At 39.7% G+C, this 22,590-nt stretch overlaps 1 protein-coding gene across 5 annotated transcripts in view; it reads right to left on the minus strand.

The window, feature by feature from the left end:
* vps13b (vacuolar protein sorting 13 homolog B) overlaps nucleotides 1-22,590 on the minus strand; it is a 389,126-nt gene that overhangs the window by 251,612 nt on the left and 114,924 nt on the right. For all 5 annotated transcript variants that reach the window (XM_003226609.4, XM_008119485.3, XM_062980141.1 and 2 more), the window contains exons 18-19: nucleotides 9,524-9,658; nucleotides 3,028-3,201 (exon numbers count right to left, since the gene is read on the minus strand). In XM_003226609.4, coding sequence (XP_003226657.2) covers nucleotides 3,028-3,201; nucleotides 9,524-9,658 — 309 coding nt within the window. The remainder of the gene's footprint in view (nucleotides 1-3,027; nucleotides 3,202-9,523; nucleotides 9,659-22,590) is intronic.

Genomic DNA, 22,590 nt, shown 5'->3' on the forward strand with positions numbered 1-22,590 from the left:
TGTGAGTGTAATTTTATTCTAGAAAATTAAAAACAAACCTGTTTGTTTAATTAAAGATATCACTGGTCACTACTGCTATGAAGCCTGAAATGGTATGGATATGAAAAGGATTCAATAGAATTAAATTCCCTTTAAAAAATCTTCATATGAGGCGGATTCCCCTCTCCCATAAAACATGTTGTGTTCTAGAGAGATTTTCTTATGTGTTCGTTTGGAACTAAGTACAAATGGTGTTTTGTGAAGGTGGCAAAACATGTATAATCTTCCCTCCCAAAAAGGAACATACCATGAGAAATAATTAGTTATTAAGTTTTAAGAGATAGGTAAAATCTTTTGTTTTAGAGCTCTGGAGATCATTCATCCTAGCACCACTGTTTTAAATGTTTTAACATGTAAAAATGTGTCCAAAAATAATTTTGGTGAAGCTATTTTATTGCCACTGTCTATTGGCTTTCTTTGTTTTCAATCCATTTTGAATCTCATTTCCGAGAGACAGAAAAACAATTTATTAATTTTAGAAAAATAAAATTAATAAAGGTAATCTCACATTTCTAAAAGTGATTAGACAATGAAATATTTAACATAGATATTGACCTAGAAAGCTTTATAGTACAGTTAAATTGCTTTTAACCTAATCTCAGATTTTCAAAAAGGGCAGTTTTAAACCCACTTGATTCTGAGGGGGAAGTTAAGTATCTGCTTAACATACTCTAATTGAATCCAGTGGGAGTTAAATATTTCCAACATTAGTCTGACATGCCATTTCCAACAAATTAAATATAATACTTGACTGACTTATATCAATAAAACCCAATGTCAATTAGAGCATTTTCCTTTTAATAGTATTCAAAGCAGTAAGAATATATTGGGTCATGTAAGAAAAATTAAATTATTCTGCACAAGAACAAATATCTTGACGACTGGGTTTTTGGCAACTATTAAAAACCACTTGAAATTATTCGTATCAAGATTAAAGACTATTTGTTCTTCTATTCCCACAACTGGCTGGGATGGTAAAGAGATCAATCCCCTCCTTTTATATGCAACATCTTTAACATTTGCTCTCTTTCTGTGCCTGTGATTAAATGTAACATTTTGAAATCCCAAAGTTCTGAGAAAAGCATAAATCCTTGTCTCACAGCTGCTGTTTGACTCTGGAAACACATGCATTTTCTTTTCAAGCCTCAGCCATCAAGAAATCCCCATAGATTTGAGCTGGAGAACACCTGTATCTCTTCACTTAGTTCCAATAACAGAGTATACACTTCAAAATTATAAAAATAGATGCTGTGTTCAGCTGTAGCTCCATTTTGCTCTAATTCCCGTGAACAAAAATGCAAAGAGCATGAAATCATTCCAGCAAGCTCTGTCATCAGGAGGATAAGTTTTTTTCCGAGCACAAATCCAGTGGGAACATCATAGAAAACTGGCAACAATTATAGATAAAGTACGTAGTTAAGTCCTCAGGGAAAGAAGAGGAAATGTAACAAGATAGATAGTATAATTTTTATACTTTTATGCCCAATCATAAATGTGAACTGTCTTTAACTACTACATTGCATTTGCCCGTTTGCTTAATCTTTTTAAAGTCCTCCAACCCATGTACTAAATATTCTGATCACACAACTGTTTATCATAAAGTAAAATACACATTTAAAGTCATGCTATTTAAAACCTACATTGCAGTCTAGATTTGATAGAATTTGGGATAAGAAAATCAGTAACTTCATTTTACTCTCCTTTGAGTACTAAAAGAAAATGAGGCAGCAAACCTGAGTTTCATGCCCATCCCTTCCTCTCCAATTAACCCCACTGAACAAAATTAACCTTTACAAAGTATGGAAGTATCAAATAACATTGTTGTTGCTGTTTCAATTTATGTTTCTGTAGGATGCAGTATGTGGGATGCTCCTCATATTTTGAGGGGGAAGCAAAACGTTCACAAAAGAAATATCCTACAACTGCAAAACATTCAAGAAATACTATAACTAAGATGCAGAAGTCAATATATTTTATGTATATTTCAGGAGATAAATTAAGATATAATTTTGAAAAATATCTTCTGCTCCACTGCAAAGACCCTTAATAAATTCATAACTCTATCCCAAACACAACAAGTTTAATGTCTTTCCGTCATTCTCTATAAGATCTATAAACAAGACTGAATAACAGTATTAGCAATATAAAATGAAAACAAGCTCAAACTTCTGCAAAATCAGGTGGTCTGGTTACTACTCCAGATAGGAAACTGGAGATCCACCTGCTAGATAGGTTTTAACAACTCGGCCTAATGACCACCTTAGGAGCCTTTTTGAAGGTCAAAAGACAGGATAAACTTTGTAAAAAAAATAAACAGATTTTGTAAAGCATCTATATAGGTACTCATTACATTCTTTCAGTTTCCCTTGCCAATGATTTACTACATGGCTATATCCATGTGTTGCTCCCAACAATTACAGGGATCAACTTGGTGGAACTTATAGTTAGTGTTGATTTACTGACTTCTTACTGAATATGCTGGTCTACTCTGATATGTACAAACAATTAAGACCCAGGTCATGTCACAATTAAACTATGTCCATAACTGCTCCTATTGTTTGAAAGTGGGAAAGTAGACCAGATTGCTGTTAAATCAGAAGTTATGGGAATATGGCCTGAATAACCTTCTTAAACTATTTCAGATGCTTAACTAAAACAAGCAATAATAAAAAAAATTTAAAAACCAGCAAGTTCTTTGTAGCTTCTTCATTGACTATTAAGAGGTGACTCCTTCCAAAATTAGTGTTTAAAAGAAAAAATAAATTAAAAACCAAATGCGCTGGACAATTGGACAGGAGCCATAACTGGGTTTCACTTTCCATGCTCTATTTTGCTGTTACTGATGATCTCCCTCTCTGCCATGAAGAAAAGAGTCAGAAGTGAGCATAGCTGCAATGCAATTTTAGAATTTGCAATCTCAAAACACTAAATACTACAATTGACACTCAAAGACAATCAAATATTCATTTTTAAGAATTCTCTACTCACCAGAACTATAGCTGTAGTCCTTATGCTGAGGGATCTGAACTGTGAAGGCCAAGAGATCTGGAGCAAGAATAGACTCTGGTTTTCTGCTTTCATTAAGCCATTTGCTGCTGTGTAAATCTCTAGTATCAGATGGTCCTTGAATTAACGGGATCAGTTTCTCCTTCCCTCCATCACCTAAAACACGTGATTAAAACATTGTGATTCAAGGAATCCAATAGATTTCACAGAATGCTGCTAACAATATAAACAACATGTCATTTATTATACTAAATAAACTGCTACTTCCTATTTTATTACTTGTAACAACAAATAATCCTCAAATGTTAATTTTTCAGAATTTGAAATGTATTAAATAATGTGTAATTACTGAACAGATTTTAAAAGACAACAATAATCAAAAGTAACCTGCAAATTCAGATATATCCATGTATAAATAGATCTCATGGTGAGGGCAGGTTTGGGGGCCAAAAGTATGGATTTTGGTAAGACTGTGGAGAGGAAAGGCATGAATGCTGCCTCAGGGGGGCAGTCACCCCTGGCTGCTACTACTACCATTCCCCGCCCAGGCTTTCAAAAAGGCCTGAAGGGGTCACTGCTTTCTGTAGGTTCTCCTGGGATGAGCCAGTGGTTCTCAACCTGTGGGTGTTTTGGCCTACAACTCCCAGAAATCCCAACCAGTTTACCAGCTGTTAGGATTTCTGGGAGTTGAAGGCCAAAATATCTGGGGACCCACAGGTTGAGAACCACTGGACTTTAGCCACTCTACTAAAAGGAGAGGGTGGTTCCTTTTTTAATATAAGTTATAGTTCACATTGACCCACGAATAAGTCAACCGGGGCTGGGGTATGGGTTTTTCTTTTTTGCCTTTTAAAACTAAAATTATACATGAATATTTATTTATTATTTATTACAACATTTATATCCCACCTTTCTCACCCCAGAGAGGGGACTCATATAAGGTATTTTCAAAATCTAAGTTTTAAAACTGAACTGCTTTAAATGAATGTACTATAAACATTTACATTTATTTCAAAACAAAGATATTTATTTTTATATTTTAAATATTTTAAAACATCCTTCATCCTTCTAGAGAACAAGGAGAAATCATTTAATCGAAAACATGGGCACTGGCCTTATATACTCTCACTAGGCTTCATTTAATGTCAACCTTCTGCTCTCTACTCTGGTTCAGCAGAGACTTCTGTCAGTAGAAGAGGTCCAATTACCCCTTTAACACTGCAGGCTCCCCGTGTCCCCTAAGTGTGCTCCAGAATACTGGAACACAGAACAGCATGTGAAATTTGCAAGGGTGAAAAGGAATAAATTATCTCCCTTACTATCCCAGTGACAGAAGGCTTTGCTGGATCAAACTCTTGGACAGAAGTAATTCGTAATAAATATGCATCAATAGAGTCAAATGGTGAATCGCCTAAAAAAAGTGTTTGGATAACGAGCACTTTGCCATAGGAAAACTGCTACACTCCTGCTATGGAGATCAGATTCTATGATAAATCTTCTTTGGGCTATAAGAACATGGAAGTCTGAACAAAGCCTTGACATTCTAGTATTACTGAGACTACAAGGCAAAAGACAGATCTCTGAAAAAATGTGCACTGCTTACTTCCACAAAGAATTAATTGAAGCTTCTTCTGTATATAGGACCAATGGGGTATCACCATTTAATACAGCTGCTGCATTCATTGCCGAAGGGTGCACTTTTTATTTCTTTTGTGTCAAAAGCATTGCATAAATAAATATGTATAAAACTGATAAAGGGAGTACAGGCAGCTAAATAATTTTAGACCAAAAATAGGCAATAGCGACCGCATTGTCTGTAGCTTTACACAGTTCTTCCTCTGTGCATGAGGCAGGATATTGGGGCAAACATAAAGATGCTGAGTGGTTTATTCTGCTCCACAGTTGCACAAGGTGGAGGATTCTTCTAGGTAGTGCCATTTTGCCGGGTTGTCTTTTGATCTGCCAACACTTTTGAGTCTGTTCAGAGACTTCCAAGTTGCCCATTTTTGGTTTGCCCGTGAAGGAGGACCCTTGTAGGATCTTCCAGTTGGAATTGCCTGATTTTTCTGTCCACAGATTTTTCCTCCTGTTGCTGAAGGAATATTAAGAGGAGTGGTGTTTTCCTTGAAAGTTTTCCTTGATTGAAGTATACTGGGAAGAGGGTGGCTTTCAGTGTTCAACCTTATTTCTCTCACAATTGGCAGCAACATCCCGTCACACATAAGGAGGGGGGGATGCCAGCTAGCTTATAAAGTCTATCAGCAGGTGTAGGTTTGAGACATTCTGTGATTATTCTACATGCTTCATTCAGTGCTATATTCACCTGCTTCGCATGGGCAGATTTATGCTAGACAGGGCAGGCATACTCAGCAGTTGAGTAAGACAAGACCAGGGCTGATGTTCTTACTAATTTTGGGTCTGCACCCATGTGCTATCAGTAAATTTCCACAAGATGTTATTATGTGCAGCTACTTTGTCCTTGGTATTCACATAGTGTTTCCCAAATGTTAGTGTTCGATCTAAGGTGACACCAAGATATTTAGGATGGAAACAGTGTCAACTTCTTGGCCTTCCCAGATAACTTTCAATTTCCTGTTGGCTTCACAATTACGTAGGCGGAAAGCACACACTTGTGTCTTGGCAGGGTTAGGCTTCAGGTGGTTATCTTTGTAGTAGCTGGAGAGATCTTTTAGGGAATTAATAAGTTGGTTTTCAACTGTTTCAAAGTCTTTTACTTGCATTTTTAGGCCAAGGTCATCAACATATATGAAACTTTTTGTGAGTGGTGACTGTGGCTGATCATTGGTAAAAATATTAAACAAGGTTGGTGCAAGAATGCTTCCTTGAGGTAGACCATTCTTTTGCCTCCTCCATCTACTTTTCCTGTCCTAAAATTCTACATAGAAGCTGTGGTTTTCTAGAAGCGTCTGGATAGCTTTTTTAAAATCATAGTCCCAGGTGATATGGTAGACTTTATGCAGCATTTTCCTATGTTGCGCCGTGTCATAGGCTGCTGTAAGGTCCACAAAACAGTTCCCATAATGCAACTTTTCTCATAGCCTTCCTCGATATACTCGGTCAAGTTAGGAATTTAAGCCGTACAGTTTTCCCCTGATCTGAAGCCTGCTTGTTGTGCAATAAACTGGGTTCAATAACAGGGCCTAGTCACCTTAACAGCATCCTCTCATATATTTTATACAGATGGCATAAGAGAGAGATTGGTCAGTAGTTCTTGGCACTGGAGGTGTCTTTACCAGATTTTAAAATGTCAATAATCTTAGCTTTCCTCCACAGTCTGGAAATCTGTTTGTGCACCAAGCATTGATTGTAAAAATTCAAAAGCCAGTTTTGAGCTTTGGGGCTCAAGTGTTTGATTTGTTCCATCATTAAGTCATCTAGGTCAGGTGCTTTACCAGTTTAGCACTGCTTAATAGCTTCTCTGTGTTCTTTCAGGTTTAGGGGAGATGACAATTAGTGGGTTTTAAGTTCTAGCATCCTGATGATTTTCACCTTTACTCTGGTGCAATTGTTTTTCCTATTCTGAATTAGCTGGTGTGCCATCTGGTCTGGTGTTATGTTTGCATGTTGATATCAGAGGATCTTTATCCAGGCGTCTCAACAATTGCCAGGCTCTATGACTACTCTTGGACATATCAAAGTTCTTGAGTAGCACTATCCAGCAGTCTTTTGTAGCATTAGCTATGGCTGAAGATAATTTGTGGCCTGCTGCTACAGTTTTCTCACTGTATGGATTATCTAGGAAATAATCTGAGGCATTCCTGTAGTTGAATTAGCGATTCTTCATTTAGGCCTGGTAGGTAGCTTGTACAACAACCTCTAGGGATTGAGAGCCTCGGGGATCTTTTCACAGCTTCTACAAACACGTCATAGCCTTCTGTAGAAGGTTCTATATCAGAAACAGCTGCTTCTAGGTTCCCTGTAAACTCTGTCCAGTTACCGTTATTGAAATTATATGTTCTATGGAAAGAGACGCTTTTTGGTCTTACAGCTGCATATGCTAGGCAGCATATTGGTCTATGTTGAGTATTAGGTATTGGGTTTAATACCCTTTTAATACATTGGTGAACTATGCTTTCATTTACAAAAATCAAATCAGGTTTATAACCATGCTTCCATCAACCATTATTAAATGATGGTGGTAATTTATTGTCATGGAGGAGACTCATTATACTATTGTTAGCCCAAATTTGAACTGCTTTGCCATTTTTATTGGCTTCATCATAGCCCCAGGCGCAGCTATGGCTGCTGAAGTCTCCCACAACAAAATGGGCTTGATTATTGTGATAATTGGTTGGGGGAGTAAAATAAAAATCAACCCCAGGTGTTTATAAAGAGTGATGATACACTGCTGCTATCAAGTTTCCCAGATAGGATTTCAATGTTGTTCACTTCTGTGTGAGAAGTGGTAGAAATTGCTACACCAGATCGGCACTACCATATTGTCTGTTGCATTCCAAGGATTTTTGGTCTTCTCATTGTGATGTCTCTGTGTGTTTCCTGTATACTTAAAATATCACAGGAAATGTCCTCAGACATTTTGGCCAGTAGCTCTTCCTAAGCAAGTGACAAACTTTCTATATTAATAGACATAATCGTTAACAGTGGTCTTGATAAAAAAAAAAACATTGGTGTTCATCCATTTGTGGAGGAAACAAACACACCTCCAGGTTAAAATGTTGTTAAAGCAATGCTTTTGGGTTGGAAAGATTAGCCATTTACAGGAAACATTGCCCAGGGGACGCCTGACTGCATTTACTCAGTCTTCAAGGAGGCTCTTCCTGTGTCAGTGTTCTACACTGTAGAACTAATGCAGTTTGACATCACTTTAAGTGCCTTAGCTCAATGCTAGGGAATCCTAGGATCTGTAGTTTAGTAAGGCGCCAATATTTTTAGGCAGAGAAGGGTTAGACACTTGCAAAGCTACAACTCCCATGATAGCAAATCATTGCACCAGCAAGTAGCCACTATTGCAATTGGCCATTCTTCCCTGCCTCTTCCCTAGCAGCCTTCCATAACAATATCCAAAACTGCTTTCCAATCCTTTCAAGCAAGTTATGAGAATGTGTAAGGGGCTGCAGAGGCACCTGGTACTGTTGATATAAGCAACCCCAATAGTAGAACACGACATTGAATTCTGGCCAGTGATTTAAAATGTAGCATTATTTGCAACAACTGCTAATATATTACCTTATAAGAAGCTGGCCGGGATCCAGTGGGGGTTCTACTAACACAGTTGCCACAGAACCTGGAGGTATGATTCTCTCATAGCCCTGAAGTTCCTGATGTATTCTCAACCTACTTTGAAGAGCTGAGAACCCCTCTGAAGCAATTTTGGTGTGTTCTGTAATGAGTTCATTCATGTATCAGCAACCTATATTTCTATGGAATTATCTGAATATTTTTGATTACTATAAATCAATTTCCCTGCTCGGCAATAACAAAAATACTGAAATCAACCCTTCAGCCGTCTCCTTTTTCACAAAGCGGCTTTGCTGTTTTGTTATCTTTTAGCTGTGTGGTATAGCTGTCCTTCTGGTAGCAATTACAGGACTGACCTCATTTATAGAGACCTTAGGGAGAAATCAGAAGCAGAACCTTTTCTGTGCAAAGGCAGAAAATCTACCTAAGTAATAACGTGTAGCAGGTGGCACACCTGCAAATAGCAACATTGTTTTCTCCTTTTGATTAAAAAAATTTAGATTGCCAAAAAAAATTCTTCCGATTTCTCTGATATTATCTAAAAGGAAGTTCATAAAAAAGATAAAATTAATTGCAAGGCAGCATTGATATTTTGTCCAGGAATTATTAATCATCTTATCGTGAAAAAGTGTTATTCTTAGATGCAAAAGTAAAACTGTTGTTGCAGTTATGCACTACAGGATGCAAAATCACAAAGGCAAAAGCTCTATCACAGAATCCGTCTCCCATGTTTGTAATTCAATGAACATTTGACTATTTTAAAATATAAAACAATCAGATTTACATTGTAATTATCTTGAAGCATGTCGTAAGAATAGTTTTTTTAAGCTTAAGTTTTATGGAAATATTTTCAACAAAGTGTCCTCCAGCTGTTTTTCATCAACTTCCAAAAGCCCCAGCTAGCTAGTCAAGATTGCTGGGAGTTCTAGTCCAAAACAACTAGGGGAAACAAGTTGGTTAGTGCATGCTCCTTTGCAAAGATGTAACATTCAGTCTTTTATCTTCATATTCAAAGCAATATCTATAAGTGATGTTTGTAGATTTAGAAGATTTATAATGACCCAAACAGCTCAATAGCATTTCTTACTTTTTACTATACAATACATCATCCTATCCCGTTTCTAAAAACAAAAACAAAAAATACCTCTGATTCATAGGAACAATGAATAAATTCTTGTTTCAGTAACTCTCCTTGTAAAAAGCAAGGCCATTTCTCCTACACAGGCTGTAAAGTTTTACATGGTCCAGCTGCACATACCTGGGGCTTTGGCACAAATTTTTATTGATCCCATGGTCCCAGAGGCACATTTGACCAATGATGTGCTGCAGTACTTCAGTTCAACATTCTGGATTGAGCCCTCAAGAGTTGGCAGGGGATTCTTAGATTTCACACCTAATAAAAGAAAACTGCAAATGTACTAGCCTGCTGAATTTGAATATTTTATATTCTTTCACCAAAGCATTCAAATTTAATTATATTTTAATTATCTACTTTAGATAGTCTTATATCATTTTTTGCTTGGACCTTTAAGGTGAATCTCTTAATAGGCGTTTACCTGGTTACATATATGATATCTGAGCATGTATACTTCCTACATATGAACTTACATACACAAAATAGAGTATACGAACATAAAATGTTGCACTAAATTAATTAGCAAGTCATCTTTATATATCCATACACCCTTGCTTATGTTACACAAAACAGGCAAAATGTGCTTCTCTAACTAGATTTAATCCTGCAGTTTTAGGGTGTTAACATGAATAAAAAATAGGTTTCACTATGCCATCCAATTCAGTAGCAAAATAAAAATTAATATATACAGCCGAGCTGCACAGCAGGTAAATGCAGTTGCCATTTCTTTATGGAAATCAAAGTTCAAACTTCAGTTTAAGTCAAAAGGGAAAATTGGTTTGATAATCTCTTCTCTCTCTGCTTACACACTCAAGAAGACTACCAAACAATTTGGCACAACTCGGTGCCTACTGGCAGCCGTTTCAGAAGAGAAACCTAGAACTGTAACGGCGAGGGACATAACAGGTCAGGAGAGCAGAACTTTGGCACAGTTGCACGGCAAAGCTCACTGAACACCCACCTACATTACATTTCACTGTAGTAATTTCTATTATTTAATAAACTACAGCAATTTGAGAATTATATGTATTCACAGGATTTGGAAGAATTATGTGGTCATTGGAAAGTGAATAAAAAGAATCTAAGAAATTTGAAACATCAGTGTCTCCTCCTGCACCCTCCCACCAAAAAAACCATGGCCATGAGAATTTCCAACACAAGCTGTCCATGTTTGAAATTAAGCTTTTTCTTCCACTTAGTATGGGAAATTTTAGATCAAGGATTTCTAACCAGGGGTCAGTGGACCCCCTTGGGGTCCTTGGAATGATATGGGGAAAAACATGGGCTTGAATGGAAAAAAAATCAACTTGTTTATCTTTATTTTTTCTGATCTCTAACTGAAATCTAACATTTCTTTCATTAATGAATGCATGCAATAAATTGCAGTAGTATTCATTTCATTTCCCATTACTCGAATTCCTAAATGTTTACCAAAAATGACAGTTTGAATAGATATTTCACCACATTAAGTTATTGGGTATTGAAATTGTGGGAAAGTTGTAAAACATACTTTTGAGTAATTCTTACATTTAATTTATAGACATACTGATGTCGAGTGTCATAAAACTATTTGCTACTACATTCTGAGAAGGGGTCTGTGGTCTTCACCTGACTGGCAAAGGGGTCCACAGAATAAAAAAAAGATTAAGAACACTGTGTTGTATAATCCAGGAATCTGCATATCAAATATAGATCTATAAAAGAAACAATTACCTCACAGTAGTCAGGTTCTAGACACATTCCAAATGCAGGTAAACTTTTATCTATTTCATCCTGCCTATTTACACGACCGCATCCCCCCTTATGAACCTCTTCAGGCCTTATGATCATCAGAGAGGCCCTCTTCTCAATCCCTCCACCATCACAAGCGAGGCTGGTGTGGACGAGAAAGAGGGCCTTCTTAGTAGTGGCCCCACGACTCTGAAACACGCTCCCCAGGGAGAATAGACAGGCACACACCCTAACAACATTTAGGAGGGATCTGAAGATAGGGCTATTTAAATACACTTTTGGCAATGATTAGCACTTTAATGTGGACAAGGCCTCTGTATAATATGGGCATGGCTCAATTCAGGTAGTAGGCCCCTTTTAACTCATAGGAATGATGATGTTTTAAACCAATGTTTTTATAATGTTTATTGTTAATGTTGTTTATATTGACTATATACAGCCTACCCCCACCTAAAATTAGTCCAAACCACCCAACACACAATTGTAATATTATTATCTACTTTACATATATTCCATAAATGCACTTTTTTCATTTCAGAGAAAAAATCTGTGAGGCAAAGTTTGCCCAGTGTTTTGCAAAATACTTCACTTTTTGAAAGTATAGTGAAACATAGACCTCGGCATAACTGAATTTGGTTTTTCTTTATAGAACTATATCCAATAGGATGATTCCTGAAGAATCTAAAACTTTCCATGTTAAATTAAAATGATAAATGAAACAAAAATTAAGCCTTTTTGAATATATTGGTAAAAATTGTTTTCTGTGTTCTATACATAGAAAAAAGCAATCACCTAACCAATAAATTAATAATGGTTACCAAAATATCCCAACGCACAATTTACATAAATGAATGTGCTTTTCCTTGTACAAAACCCCCCAAGAAGCATCCATAATTTTATTGTTATAAAAGCCTATGCATATAGTGCCTTCACACTTTCAACATTTCAGAAAGAAGGGTCACTGCAGATAACCTTCACTGAAATGGATCTGTTCTATTTAGTTGAACAGTGCTGACTTTAATTGTATTTATGGTTTTTTCCGGGTCAGACAGCAGCTCAGCATTGTAACACCTACACATACAGCTGTGTATTATCTCAAATAGGGAATGGAGACCATATTTTCTGTGGGTGATGCTCTAGAAAAACAGGAGAAGACTGTTAAATAAGGGTTAGATACCTAAATGAAAGAAATGTGGCAGATCCAGCAAAGCCTTCATGGCTGTCTTCTGCATTCAAACAGTGTGCTTTACCAACCGTTAGCCATAGGAACAAATTAGTTTTTTCAAGCATCATGCTAGACAGAAAGAGATTTCCTAACCCAAATGTACATGTTTTAAAATCCAGGGATGACATTACCATTTGGACATTACAGAGTATAGAAAGCATGGAACATGGAAAAACTTGCACATCTCATAGAGAAGAGTACTCCATTCAATCATGCTACTTGGTCAATAACAGCAAAAGATTATTTAATTTCACAAAGCTTTCAAGCTGCACATTTTAAGAGTGCAGCTTGAAAGCTTTGTGAAATTGAATAATCTTTTACTGTTATTGACCAAGTAGCATGATCGAATGGCGTACTCTATGAAATGTGCTAATTTGCTTTCATATATATGAAAAGTGCAAGTTTTTCCATGTTCCATGCTTTCTATGCTCTGTAATGTCCAAATGGTAATGTCATCCCTGGATTTATTTGTTATAAAGCAATCAGTGTGCAATGTGACAACCATGTTAGTAGCTTTACACTGATTGCTTTATAACAAGTAAAACAAGTGAAAGAGATTCTTTCCACGATAAATCCTTGTGGCCAGGTGCTATTTAAAAGCAAAGGTGCCACATAATGAAAGATGAAAACAGGCTTTTTTCAAGAGAACTATCCCTGCTTGTGGAAAAATAGCATGGGACAATGCAATTAAACATCATTAAAATGCCTGGGGAGCTGTAGTAAGGCTACACTATTACAGAGATACTATTCTTATTAATCACACCCCAGTTTGATTTGCTCCCAACGACACTGGTAAAACCACATTGTATCACACATTCAGATATCACATTCCAGATACTACACTGATACTGTGGTTCAGCAACCTTAATCCTAAATATCTGTTTCTTAGAACTGGTTAAACTAGACATAGAAAAATGATATCCAACCAAAATGTAATTTGTTTTATGGGGATGGACCTCTTATTACTGCAACATGTAAGAATAAGCAGAAGCAAAGAAAAAAAGGATGAGAATTTCCTTCAAATAAATTGGATTATGTGCTGCTTCCCTGAATACATGATTGCTCTGCTTTCTCTCACCTATTCTGTGTTTTCCATTCTCAGCCCTCCATTCCTTCATTTCAGGTCTCTCAATTACTCCATTTACTCCAAATACAAGAATCCCTATGAAATCAACCATGTCGTGGCTAACAATAAACCAGAGAGAAAAGAAAGGCCCACAAGAACTAGATTTTAGAATCCCAGGTTCAAGCACAGAGCTTCCAGAAAAATAAAAAGTAATACACAATATCATCTCTTGTTTCAAATCCCACATATCTAATTAAGAATCCCTTATCTCTAGTTAATACTCACCAGTTAAAACTGTCTTAACAATGTTGCATTCTTCACACTAGCACATTATCCAACAAATGCCTCAGGGAAGTTCAAAAAAAGGCCACAATGAGAACAACCTCGCCTCCTCTTGTCTGTGACTTGTATACAGTAATTCAATGCATACTAATTTTAGTTGTGCTTATTTAATTTGTATCCCATCTTTCTCCCAGTATGGGAATGAAAGATACTTACTGGTTCCACTTATGAGTAATAGCCAGAAGAGTTATTCCTGAATAATCCTTTTCAAAAAAGTTTTTAACAAGTAGCCATATTTATTTACGATTGAATATCCATTCACTGGGGCAGCGATGGTGCAATGGGTTAAACTGCTGAGCTGCTGAACTTGCTGACCGGAAGGTTGGCGGTTTGAATTCGTGGGACAGGGTGAACTCCCGCTGTTAGCCCCAGTTTCTGCCAACCTAGCAGTTCAAAAACATGCAAATGTGAGTAGATGAATAGATACCGCCTCGATGGGAAGATAAACAGTGCTCCATGCAGTTATGCCAGCCACATGACCCAGGAGGTGTCTATGGACAACACAGGCTCTTCAGCTTAGAAATTGAGGTGAACACCACCTCCCAGAGCCAGAAATGAGCACCCCCTCAGAGCCGGAAGCAGAAACCTTTACCTTTATCTGTGTTTGTTGTTTCTAGGCATTGAATGTTTGCCTTGTGTCTGTGTTTGCTAGAATCCGCCCTGAGTCCCCTCGGGGAGATAGGGTGGAATACAAATAAAGTATTATTATTACTGGTGTGCATGGATGACCACCTTCACAAGATGGAGGGGAACATGAGCAAATGATCACAGAGGCATATGCAAAAGAATGGAGCTACTGCCATTAAATTTACATTCTATTCTATTGCAATTTAATCTTTGTACCATGTACATATTTTATTGTACAGTAGAGTCTCACTTATCCAACATAAACGGGCCGGCAGAACGTTGGATAAGCGAATATGTTGGATAATAAGAAGGGATTAAGGAAAAGCCTATTAAACATCAAATTAGGTTATGATTTTACAAATTAAGCACCAAAATATCATGTTATACAACAAATTTGACAGAAAAAGTAGTTCAATATGCAGTAAGGCTATGTAGTAATTACTGTATTTACAAATTTAGCACCAAAATATCACGATGTATTGAAAACATTGACTACACAAATGTGTTGGATAATCCAGAATGTTGGATAAGTGAGACTCTACTGTAATTTGTTTTAATATATGCATTTTATTGTGTGTATTTCATGGTTGTGTTTTACTACGTATGTTGTGCCCCACCTCAAGCTGATAACAAATTAAATTTCAGTTCAAAAACCTCTAAGAAAAAGACAAAGAAATATGTTAGGACCAGCAGAAGAAAGAAAGAGAACAGCCAGATGTACAGTGAGCTTCTGCAATGACAGATTTTATGGAGTTAGGCATTCTCTAAATTCAAACCAAAGGTTTTTACAGATTGACCACTTATATAAGAAGTGGGCAAATATAGGATGCTAGAAAGATGCATTAACTCTCAGGAGATACTTGGGGGTGCCTTTCATCACACAACGCCCTCCCCCCAAAAATTAAATGTTTGCCTTCAAATCTCCCCAATGTCCATGAGCATATTGTGCCATGCTTTAGGCCTCCTTTGGCCATTTTAAGCCCACAGATACTCTTTTTGAAAACAGAAGGCTGGCCCTCCATTGACCTATATATTTATTAAATTAAAACCAACTAAGAGAAAGGTATAATAATTCATCTACTTTCAACTGCAATTTAAAATCTCTTAAAGCTCAACCTGAAGGTATCTGATATTACCCCTGTAATGAAAGCCATTCTAATGTATCTGTAGAGTGCTTTCAAAAATTCTTTCAGTTTTTTTATAGTATGAGCAGTCCACATTGTTTTAATCTTAATCTAAAAGGCTATCGTCTCCCATTCACATTCCACTTCTTTGTACCACTTCCAGTTTGCAATTAAAGTATAATTGCCGCAAAAAATTCTATACATATATTTAAACAAAAGAAAGTTTGATCCCTGTTGCTATTCCATCACAGCCACAGGTCTTAAAGAATACGAAGAAATCACAACTGGTAATATGCTAAAAAAAGGCCTTGAAATGTTTCTATTTAGTCCCATCAGACCCACGATTTATCCACCTGCAGGAAGCTCTCCACAAAGCTCTACAACCACAGTATTTCAGGATTTTTGACTTTACTATCCAAAATAACAGTTCCTTCCATCAAAAAGATATTAACCTTTAATCCCTGAAAACATTAAACAAATGTTTGTGGGATCATTTTTAGCCTCTTTATCTGATCAGGCCACTGGAAGTTAAGTCATGCCTATACAAACCAATCATTTCATCAGCAGTTTTATATTTCTTTAAAGCCTCGTATAAAAAGCACCTGCTTAACGTGAGTAATGGAGTTTTATACTCATTGCACTTAGAAACAGCGTATGTAAACTATTCCATTTTCCTCCCTTGTGGAATATATTTCAGCTTATGTTGCACAGAACATTGCCAATGTGTACAAAGACTCTCTGATCAGCAATTTGGACTGCAGACAGCAACCTGTATGAGTGCATTTTCCCACTGTAAATATGGTATACACTTGATTCACCAAGACAAATTGAAACCATTCTTCATTAGATTATGATCTCACCTCTGTGGATATATGCAATATAAGTATTTAGGCAGAGGTCACATATTGCACCTTATCAAACCAGTGGATATAACTTGTTCATCTAGCACCATCAGCTTCCCAAAGAAACACAACTTAAACATTCCAAAGTTAAGCAAAAAAAGGTGTGTGGGGGAAAACCTTTTTTTGCACTCAGCTGACAATATTATTGTGCTAGTAATAGCTTCTTAAAATATTTTGCCCTAATTTAACTTAAGAATATTAAGTAGGTTTGTGAAAAAATCTTTTCTGCATTTCTTGGTAAGAGAAAGACCTACATGAATACCAATTCTATACTTTTCTATAGAGTGCAAACCTTTTTCTTTCATCTTATCTCCAGTTTCTGTTTAGATTTATTACGTTCATTGTTTTCAATTGTAACAAATCACCTAATGGCAGAAAGGAAAATATGTCAACCTTGGAATTATTTGCAGTTGTAGAAATCTCTTTTGTCTGGCTCACACAAGGTCTGCAATCTGTTTAAAACACAGATTGTCTGTCTTTTGTCTGACAGCCACCAAGCTACACAAATTACTTTCTGCCTGTTCACCTGTTTGCAGCTGCATTTGTAAGCTAAGAATTCTGAGGCCTGACTCCAGCAAGCACTTGTGGATTGATGACATATGCTGCTGATAAACCATGCAATTTAAAGGCATTATAGGCCAGCATTATTGAAAGACATCTGTGCACGAGTCAAGAATGACAAGCTTTCAACTGTATACATGCAACCTGTGGTGGCGGTGATACTTTGAAGTAAAAACCCCTTTTAGAAGTGCTAAAGCTGTCACAGGGGGAAATGGCCATCTCTGCAGCATAACGCCTCATAGGAGGTCCAATATTGTCCTGTTATAGCCATTTATGAACTATTTTAAATGCATATATAGTTATATACATTATCCAGATACTCATAATAACACAGAGTCAGATGTGCTAGGATAATTAATCAAGCAAAATGTGTATAAATTATATTGACATTATAATAACCCGTTTAAACTCTGAAACGTTTTGATGCACATACTATTCTGTGACATTGTCCAATCTACAGTTTCTGTCACCAGGTAACCCCATCTAATTTTTATTTTGTTTTGTAATATCTGAAATATATTTTTTATCCCTTTGGTGCAGGAAATAATTAAGTTTATCGCTGCCTACTAGATGGACGTTATTTTACACTTTTGGGATTCAGTCCCTTTCTTCCCTTTTTTGTCCATTCTCTAAAATGCAAGGGTTTCTTTCCAAAGAATATTGGTACAGCAATTTAGCCAATTAATTTACAGTAAATCTTACACAAAACTGTAGAGCCCACAGAATGCAAGCATACAGCTCACTTGAACCATTTATATTCTGATTATAGCACAAAAGTTTGGTACACACATCAATAATACAACTAGTATAGTAGTATGAATTACCAGTGAAACTACTTTCCTTTTCAGAGCTGTGAAGTAGGCATTTAATAACTATCTAACCTAAAGTGAAATACCCCTTGCTGTAGCCCAAGCCTCCAAGTCTTCCACTGGAACTATGGATAAAAAGGAACTGAGAAATTTAGTGCCAGAGTGGGATCTCAAATCTACATTTTTAGGGATGCAATACTGAAATTATGAGACTACATGCAGCCTGGTCACCAATCAATCACACATAACTTGTGGTGCCATGGGTTAAACTTTTGTGCTGGCAGAACTGATGACTTGAAGATTGGGTTGCTGGCCTGAAGATTGCTGGTTCAAATCCAACCCGGGGAAAGCACAGATGAGCTCCCTCTATCAGCTCCAGCTCCATGCAGGGACATGAGAGAAGCCTCCCACAAGGATGATAAAAACATCAAAAACATCCAGGCGTACCCTGGGCAATGTCCTTATTGGGCGGCCAATTCTCTCACACCAGAAGCGACTTGCAGTTTCTCAAGTAGCTCCTGACACACACAAAAAACCTGTTACGGATTATGTGTAATTGCAGGTCATCACTGATTAAAGCCTAATGCTCCTTGTTCTCACTTAATCTTGGGCGACTGCCTGGTTCATAGATGACTGACTTAGACACCACATTCTACTTTTATTCTGCTTTCTTCTTGGAACAGGACAGAGCCAGATACTTAGTAGGAAACACAGGATTTCCACTACAAGGTTTATATCTAGTGAAAGGGGAAGGATTTGAAAGATGATGAGCAGTAGACAGAGAAAAGGGGCTTCCTGCCTTCCTGCCTATTGTTTCCCTATTGCATTTTTCTTCTCTAATGTATCCCCCAGCATGTATCCTCTTAGATCACTGCCTCACTCAGGGAGAAAATGCAGTTCTGTAATGGATGGTAAAGTTGAAGCTGGAGTAAGGGTGTGTCAGCCTCCATTGCCCTCTGCGTATCAGAAACTCACAAGGTGTTGTCAAAATATCTTGCCCTAGCCTCAGTATCTAAATCAGGTATGGGCAAACTAAGGCCCGGGGGGCTGGATACGCCCCCCCCCCCCGGGTGCTTATCTCAGGCCCTCCTCATTTTCCCTGTCCTCTTGGCAGAAGGACACGTCAGCCCGTCATGTCCTTATGGCAAAAAAAAAAATGGGGGAGGAAGGTACATAGCAGCTGAGAGCCCTCTAGAGCTCTCTCAGTCACCATGTGTCTCGCCCTGTTCGCAGCATAAGGATGGTACAAGCAGCCTCATCCTCATGCCAGGAGGTCGGCTCGAGGAAGGCATGCGGCTGCTGAGAGCCCTCTGGAGCACTCTCAGCCATTGCCTGTCTCACCCTCCTCCCTCTCAGTATAATGGCAAGATGACAGCCTTAGGATCGGGAAAGGAGGATCGGATTGGGGAAGGAGGATCAGATTGGGGAAGAAGGATCGGATTGGGGAAGGAGGATCAGATCAGGGAAGGAGGATCGGATCAGGGAAGGAGGATCAGATCAGGGAAGGAGGATCGGATCAGGGAAGGAGGATCAGATCAGGGAAGGAGGATCGGATCGGGGCAGTCACCATGTCTCGCCTTCCTCCCAGCATAAGGATGGTGCAAGCAGCCGGGACTCTGGGAAGCCAACCTGAGGATGACCTGGCCCCTGCCCTGCCCCCTCCTGGCCCCACCCTCTTTGGGGCTCTCCCCACCCAGTGTGTCCCCCCCCTCCTTGCCCTGCCCTCCTGGTCGGGCCCGCAATGTGGTCTCAATGCAAAAAAGTTTGCCCATGCCTGATCTAAATGAATCAACCAATGATACTTGGTTTTTCTAGCCTTCAGACTTTGCATCTGTGATGACCCATGGGCCTTGTAGTCCTGCTCAGGACATGGTAATTCCTGATGAAGATGAAAACTTGGGGTTTTTACCTTCCCAGTCTGAACTGGATTCCTCTCAGCCAGATCTTTCCCAGGCAGATCTGGGAACCTTGCACCTGCAAGAAAGTTGTCTCCCAGAAGTATGTCAAACAAGCCCAGAGCCTACTTCTCCCGTGTTCTTGCGCCGGGAGTTTTGTAAACAACAGAGAGGTTTGGAAGCTGCTTCGCGCAGGAGTGCGAGGATAGCAGCCAAGAATTCTGCCAATTAAGTCTCCTTTTTCGTGAGAATCCTTAAGGAGTCAAACATCTGGTCTCAAAGATTAGCTTTCGTTTCTGGTTCCCAGAGAACTGCTTCGGCGGGAAAAGTTAGACTCTATATAGGTGATTTACCCGCGAAGTAACTTCGCGGAGTCAATTCGTCAGCCTACGGAGCGAGTTGTGTCTGGACAGCGCGCTCCGGTTCAAGCCTCGCTCCTGCTCAAGCCTTGCCTTGCTATCCAGCCTTCGCCTTGCTTCCCAGCCTTGTTTATCTACGGACTTTGCCTAGTTTCCCAGGATCAATCCTTGCCTTGTTCCACGGATTTATCAAGTTATTCCACGGACCTTGTTCTTGTTCTTAGTTACCTTTGTTCCACGTTCAAGCCTTGTTCCAAGTATCAAGTTATTTTCCAGACTCGCTCAAGTTTCATGGACTAAAGGACCTTGTCATCTCCCCTCACTTTGCTTGTCAAAGTGAGTGTTTCGGTTATTGGATTACAACTTTGGACCTTAATATTTCATACTGGACATTATTTCTTTGGACTAATTTTGACCTTTCCTGAAAGGTCTGCTTCTGGACTATCTTTTACATTTGCTTTTACTAACTTTATATATTTCCTTAATAAAGATATTAGATAGAATCTGGCCTCTGCGTATGGTTATTGGTGCTCTGTAGCCTGGGTCGTGACAGTTTGACTCCGCCCCCCTAAGCACCAATTAACCTCGGCCAGAATGTCTACCGGAACCGTGCCCGGTGGGCAGCCACTGAGCTACACCATCAGCAAGGACGAAGTGGATCGCATCCGCGACAGACTCAACGCCCAGGATGGAGAAATAAAGGGCTTGCGGGAGCGCGGAATCCGCCTCCCGGCCATGGCGTTGCCTACCAAGTTTACTGGAGAAGCTTCTAAGGTTCATGTTTTCCGTCGCCAATGTCAAGCATATCTAGAGGCCCGTGATGCCGAGTTTCCCCAAGAAGACATCAAAGTGGCGTGGGTTTACAGTCTTCTAGACGGGCCAGCGGCCAATTGGGCGACGGCACTGTTCGACCAAGCCTCTCCACACCTAAGATCAGCGCAACACTTCTTGGACCACCTCAAGGAGACTTGGGGAATCGAGGACAATTTGGAGGCAGCCGGTCACAAACTCCGTCGCCTTTTCCAAGGAGACAGACCTATGTCTCAGTATATAGCCGAGTTCCGAGTGCTGGCCCACAACACCGGCTGGAACGATGTAGCCCTCAGAGGACAATTCCGGGAGGGTCTCAACATTGAAATGCTGGAAGAAATCTCCAAGGTGGATCCTCCCCAGACCCTCGAGGCACTCATTGATCAATGTTTACGGGCTGAAGTCATGATTGCCAACAGGAAACAGTGGGTTCGAGGCCAGGGCAGTAGAGCCGGGGCAAAACCCCCCGCTCCCGCCAGCGTTCAGCCACGTCCAGTGTGGAGACCCCCACCGCCAACCCCATACCCCAGAGGAGGCGAGGAAGTGCCGATGCAGTTGGGCAATGTGCGTCCCAGACTAGATGCCGCCGAGAAGGCCCGTCGTCAACGCTTAAACCTCTGTTGGTACTGCGGGAACGGGGGCCACTTCGCCAGAGAGTGCCCAGCCAAAGGGAAGCCTGCCGCCCGTCTTGCGGCGGCGTCCTCCACGGAGACGAAGGCGTCTGAGCCGACTGGCACACAGCCGGCGGGGGAAGCCAACGACCGGGTGTAGAGAGGCTCGCCAACCCGGTCAAAAAATCCATTCAAGAGCCGCCAACCGGGGTCCTGTTCCTTCTCGTGGTCACATTATGGTCAGCAAAAAGGGGACCCGTCATGATCCACGCCATGATAGACTCTGGAGCTACCAACAATTTCATTGATAGAGAGTATGCCGACTCTCTGGGATTACAATATCATGATTTCAAGAATGCCCGTGTGGTGCAAGCCATAGACGGCCGCCCCCTCAAGACGGGCCCCGTAAGTCAGTGGTCGGAACCCACCAGGATGTGGATAAGGGAACATATGGAAGAGATTTCCTTCTTTGTTACCGAGGTTCCCCATTTCCCTGTGATTTTGGGAATCCCATGGCTGACTCTCCACGACCCTAACATCTCCTGGTCCAACAGAGAACTGCAGTTTGCTTCACCGTACTGCCAAAACCATTGCCTCGTAGCCAAGGTCTGCCATGCCACGGACACCGAGCCCATCATCACCTTGCCAAAGAAGTACTCCGAGTATTGGGATGTATTCAATGAGAAAGAAGCCGAAAAATTACCCCCACATAGACCTTATGACTGTGCCATTGACTTGGTGGAGGGGGCCCAGATCCCGCGAGGGCATCTCTACTCCCTGACTGAACCAGAGCAAGAAGCTCTCAGGGAATTCCTAGAGACAAACCTTCGCAAGGGATTCATCAGACCCTCTCAATCCCCAGCCGCCTCCCCAGTGATGTTTGTGAAGAAGAAGTCAGGAGAACTACGCTTGGTGGTGGACTACAGAGCATTGAACAATATCACCAAGCGGAACAGCTATCCCCTGCCCTTAATCTCGGATCTACTGGATCGGCTTCGAGGAGCCAAGGTTTACACCAAGCTGGACCTTCGGGGGGCTTACAACTTAGTTCGCATCAGGGAAGGGGACGAGTGGAAGACCGCCTTCCAGACCAAATTCGGATTATTCGAGTCCCGAGTTATGAATTTC

The sequence above is a fragment of the Anolis carolinensis genome, chromosome 4 (assembly GCF_035594765.1).
Source record: "Anolis carolinensis isolate JA03-04 chromosome 4, rAnoCar3.1.pri, whole genome shotgun sequence".
Taxonomy (NCBI): Eukaryota; Metazoa; Chordata; class Lepidosauria; order Squamata; family Dactyloidae; genus Anolis; species Anolis carolinensis.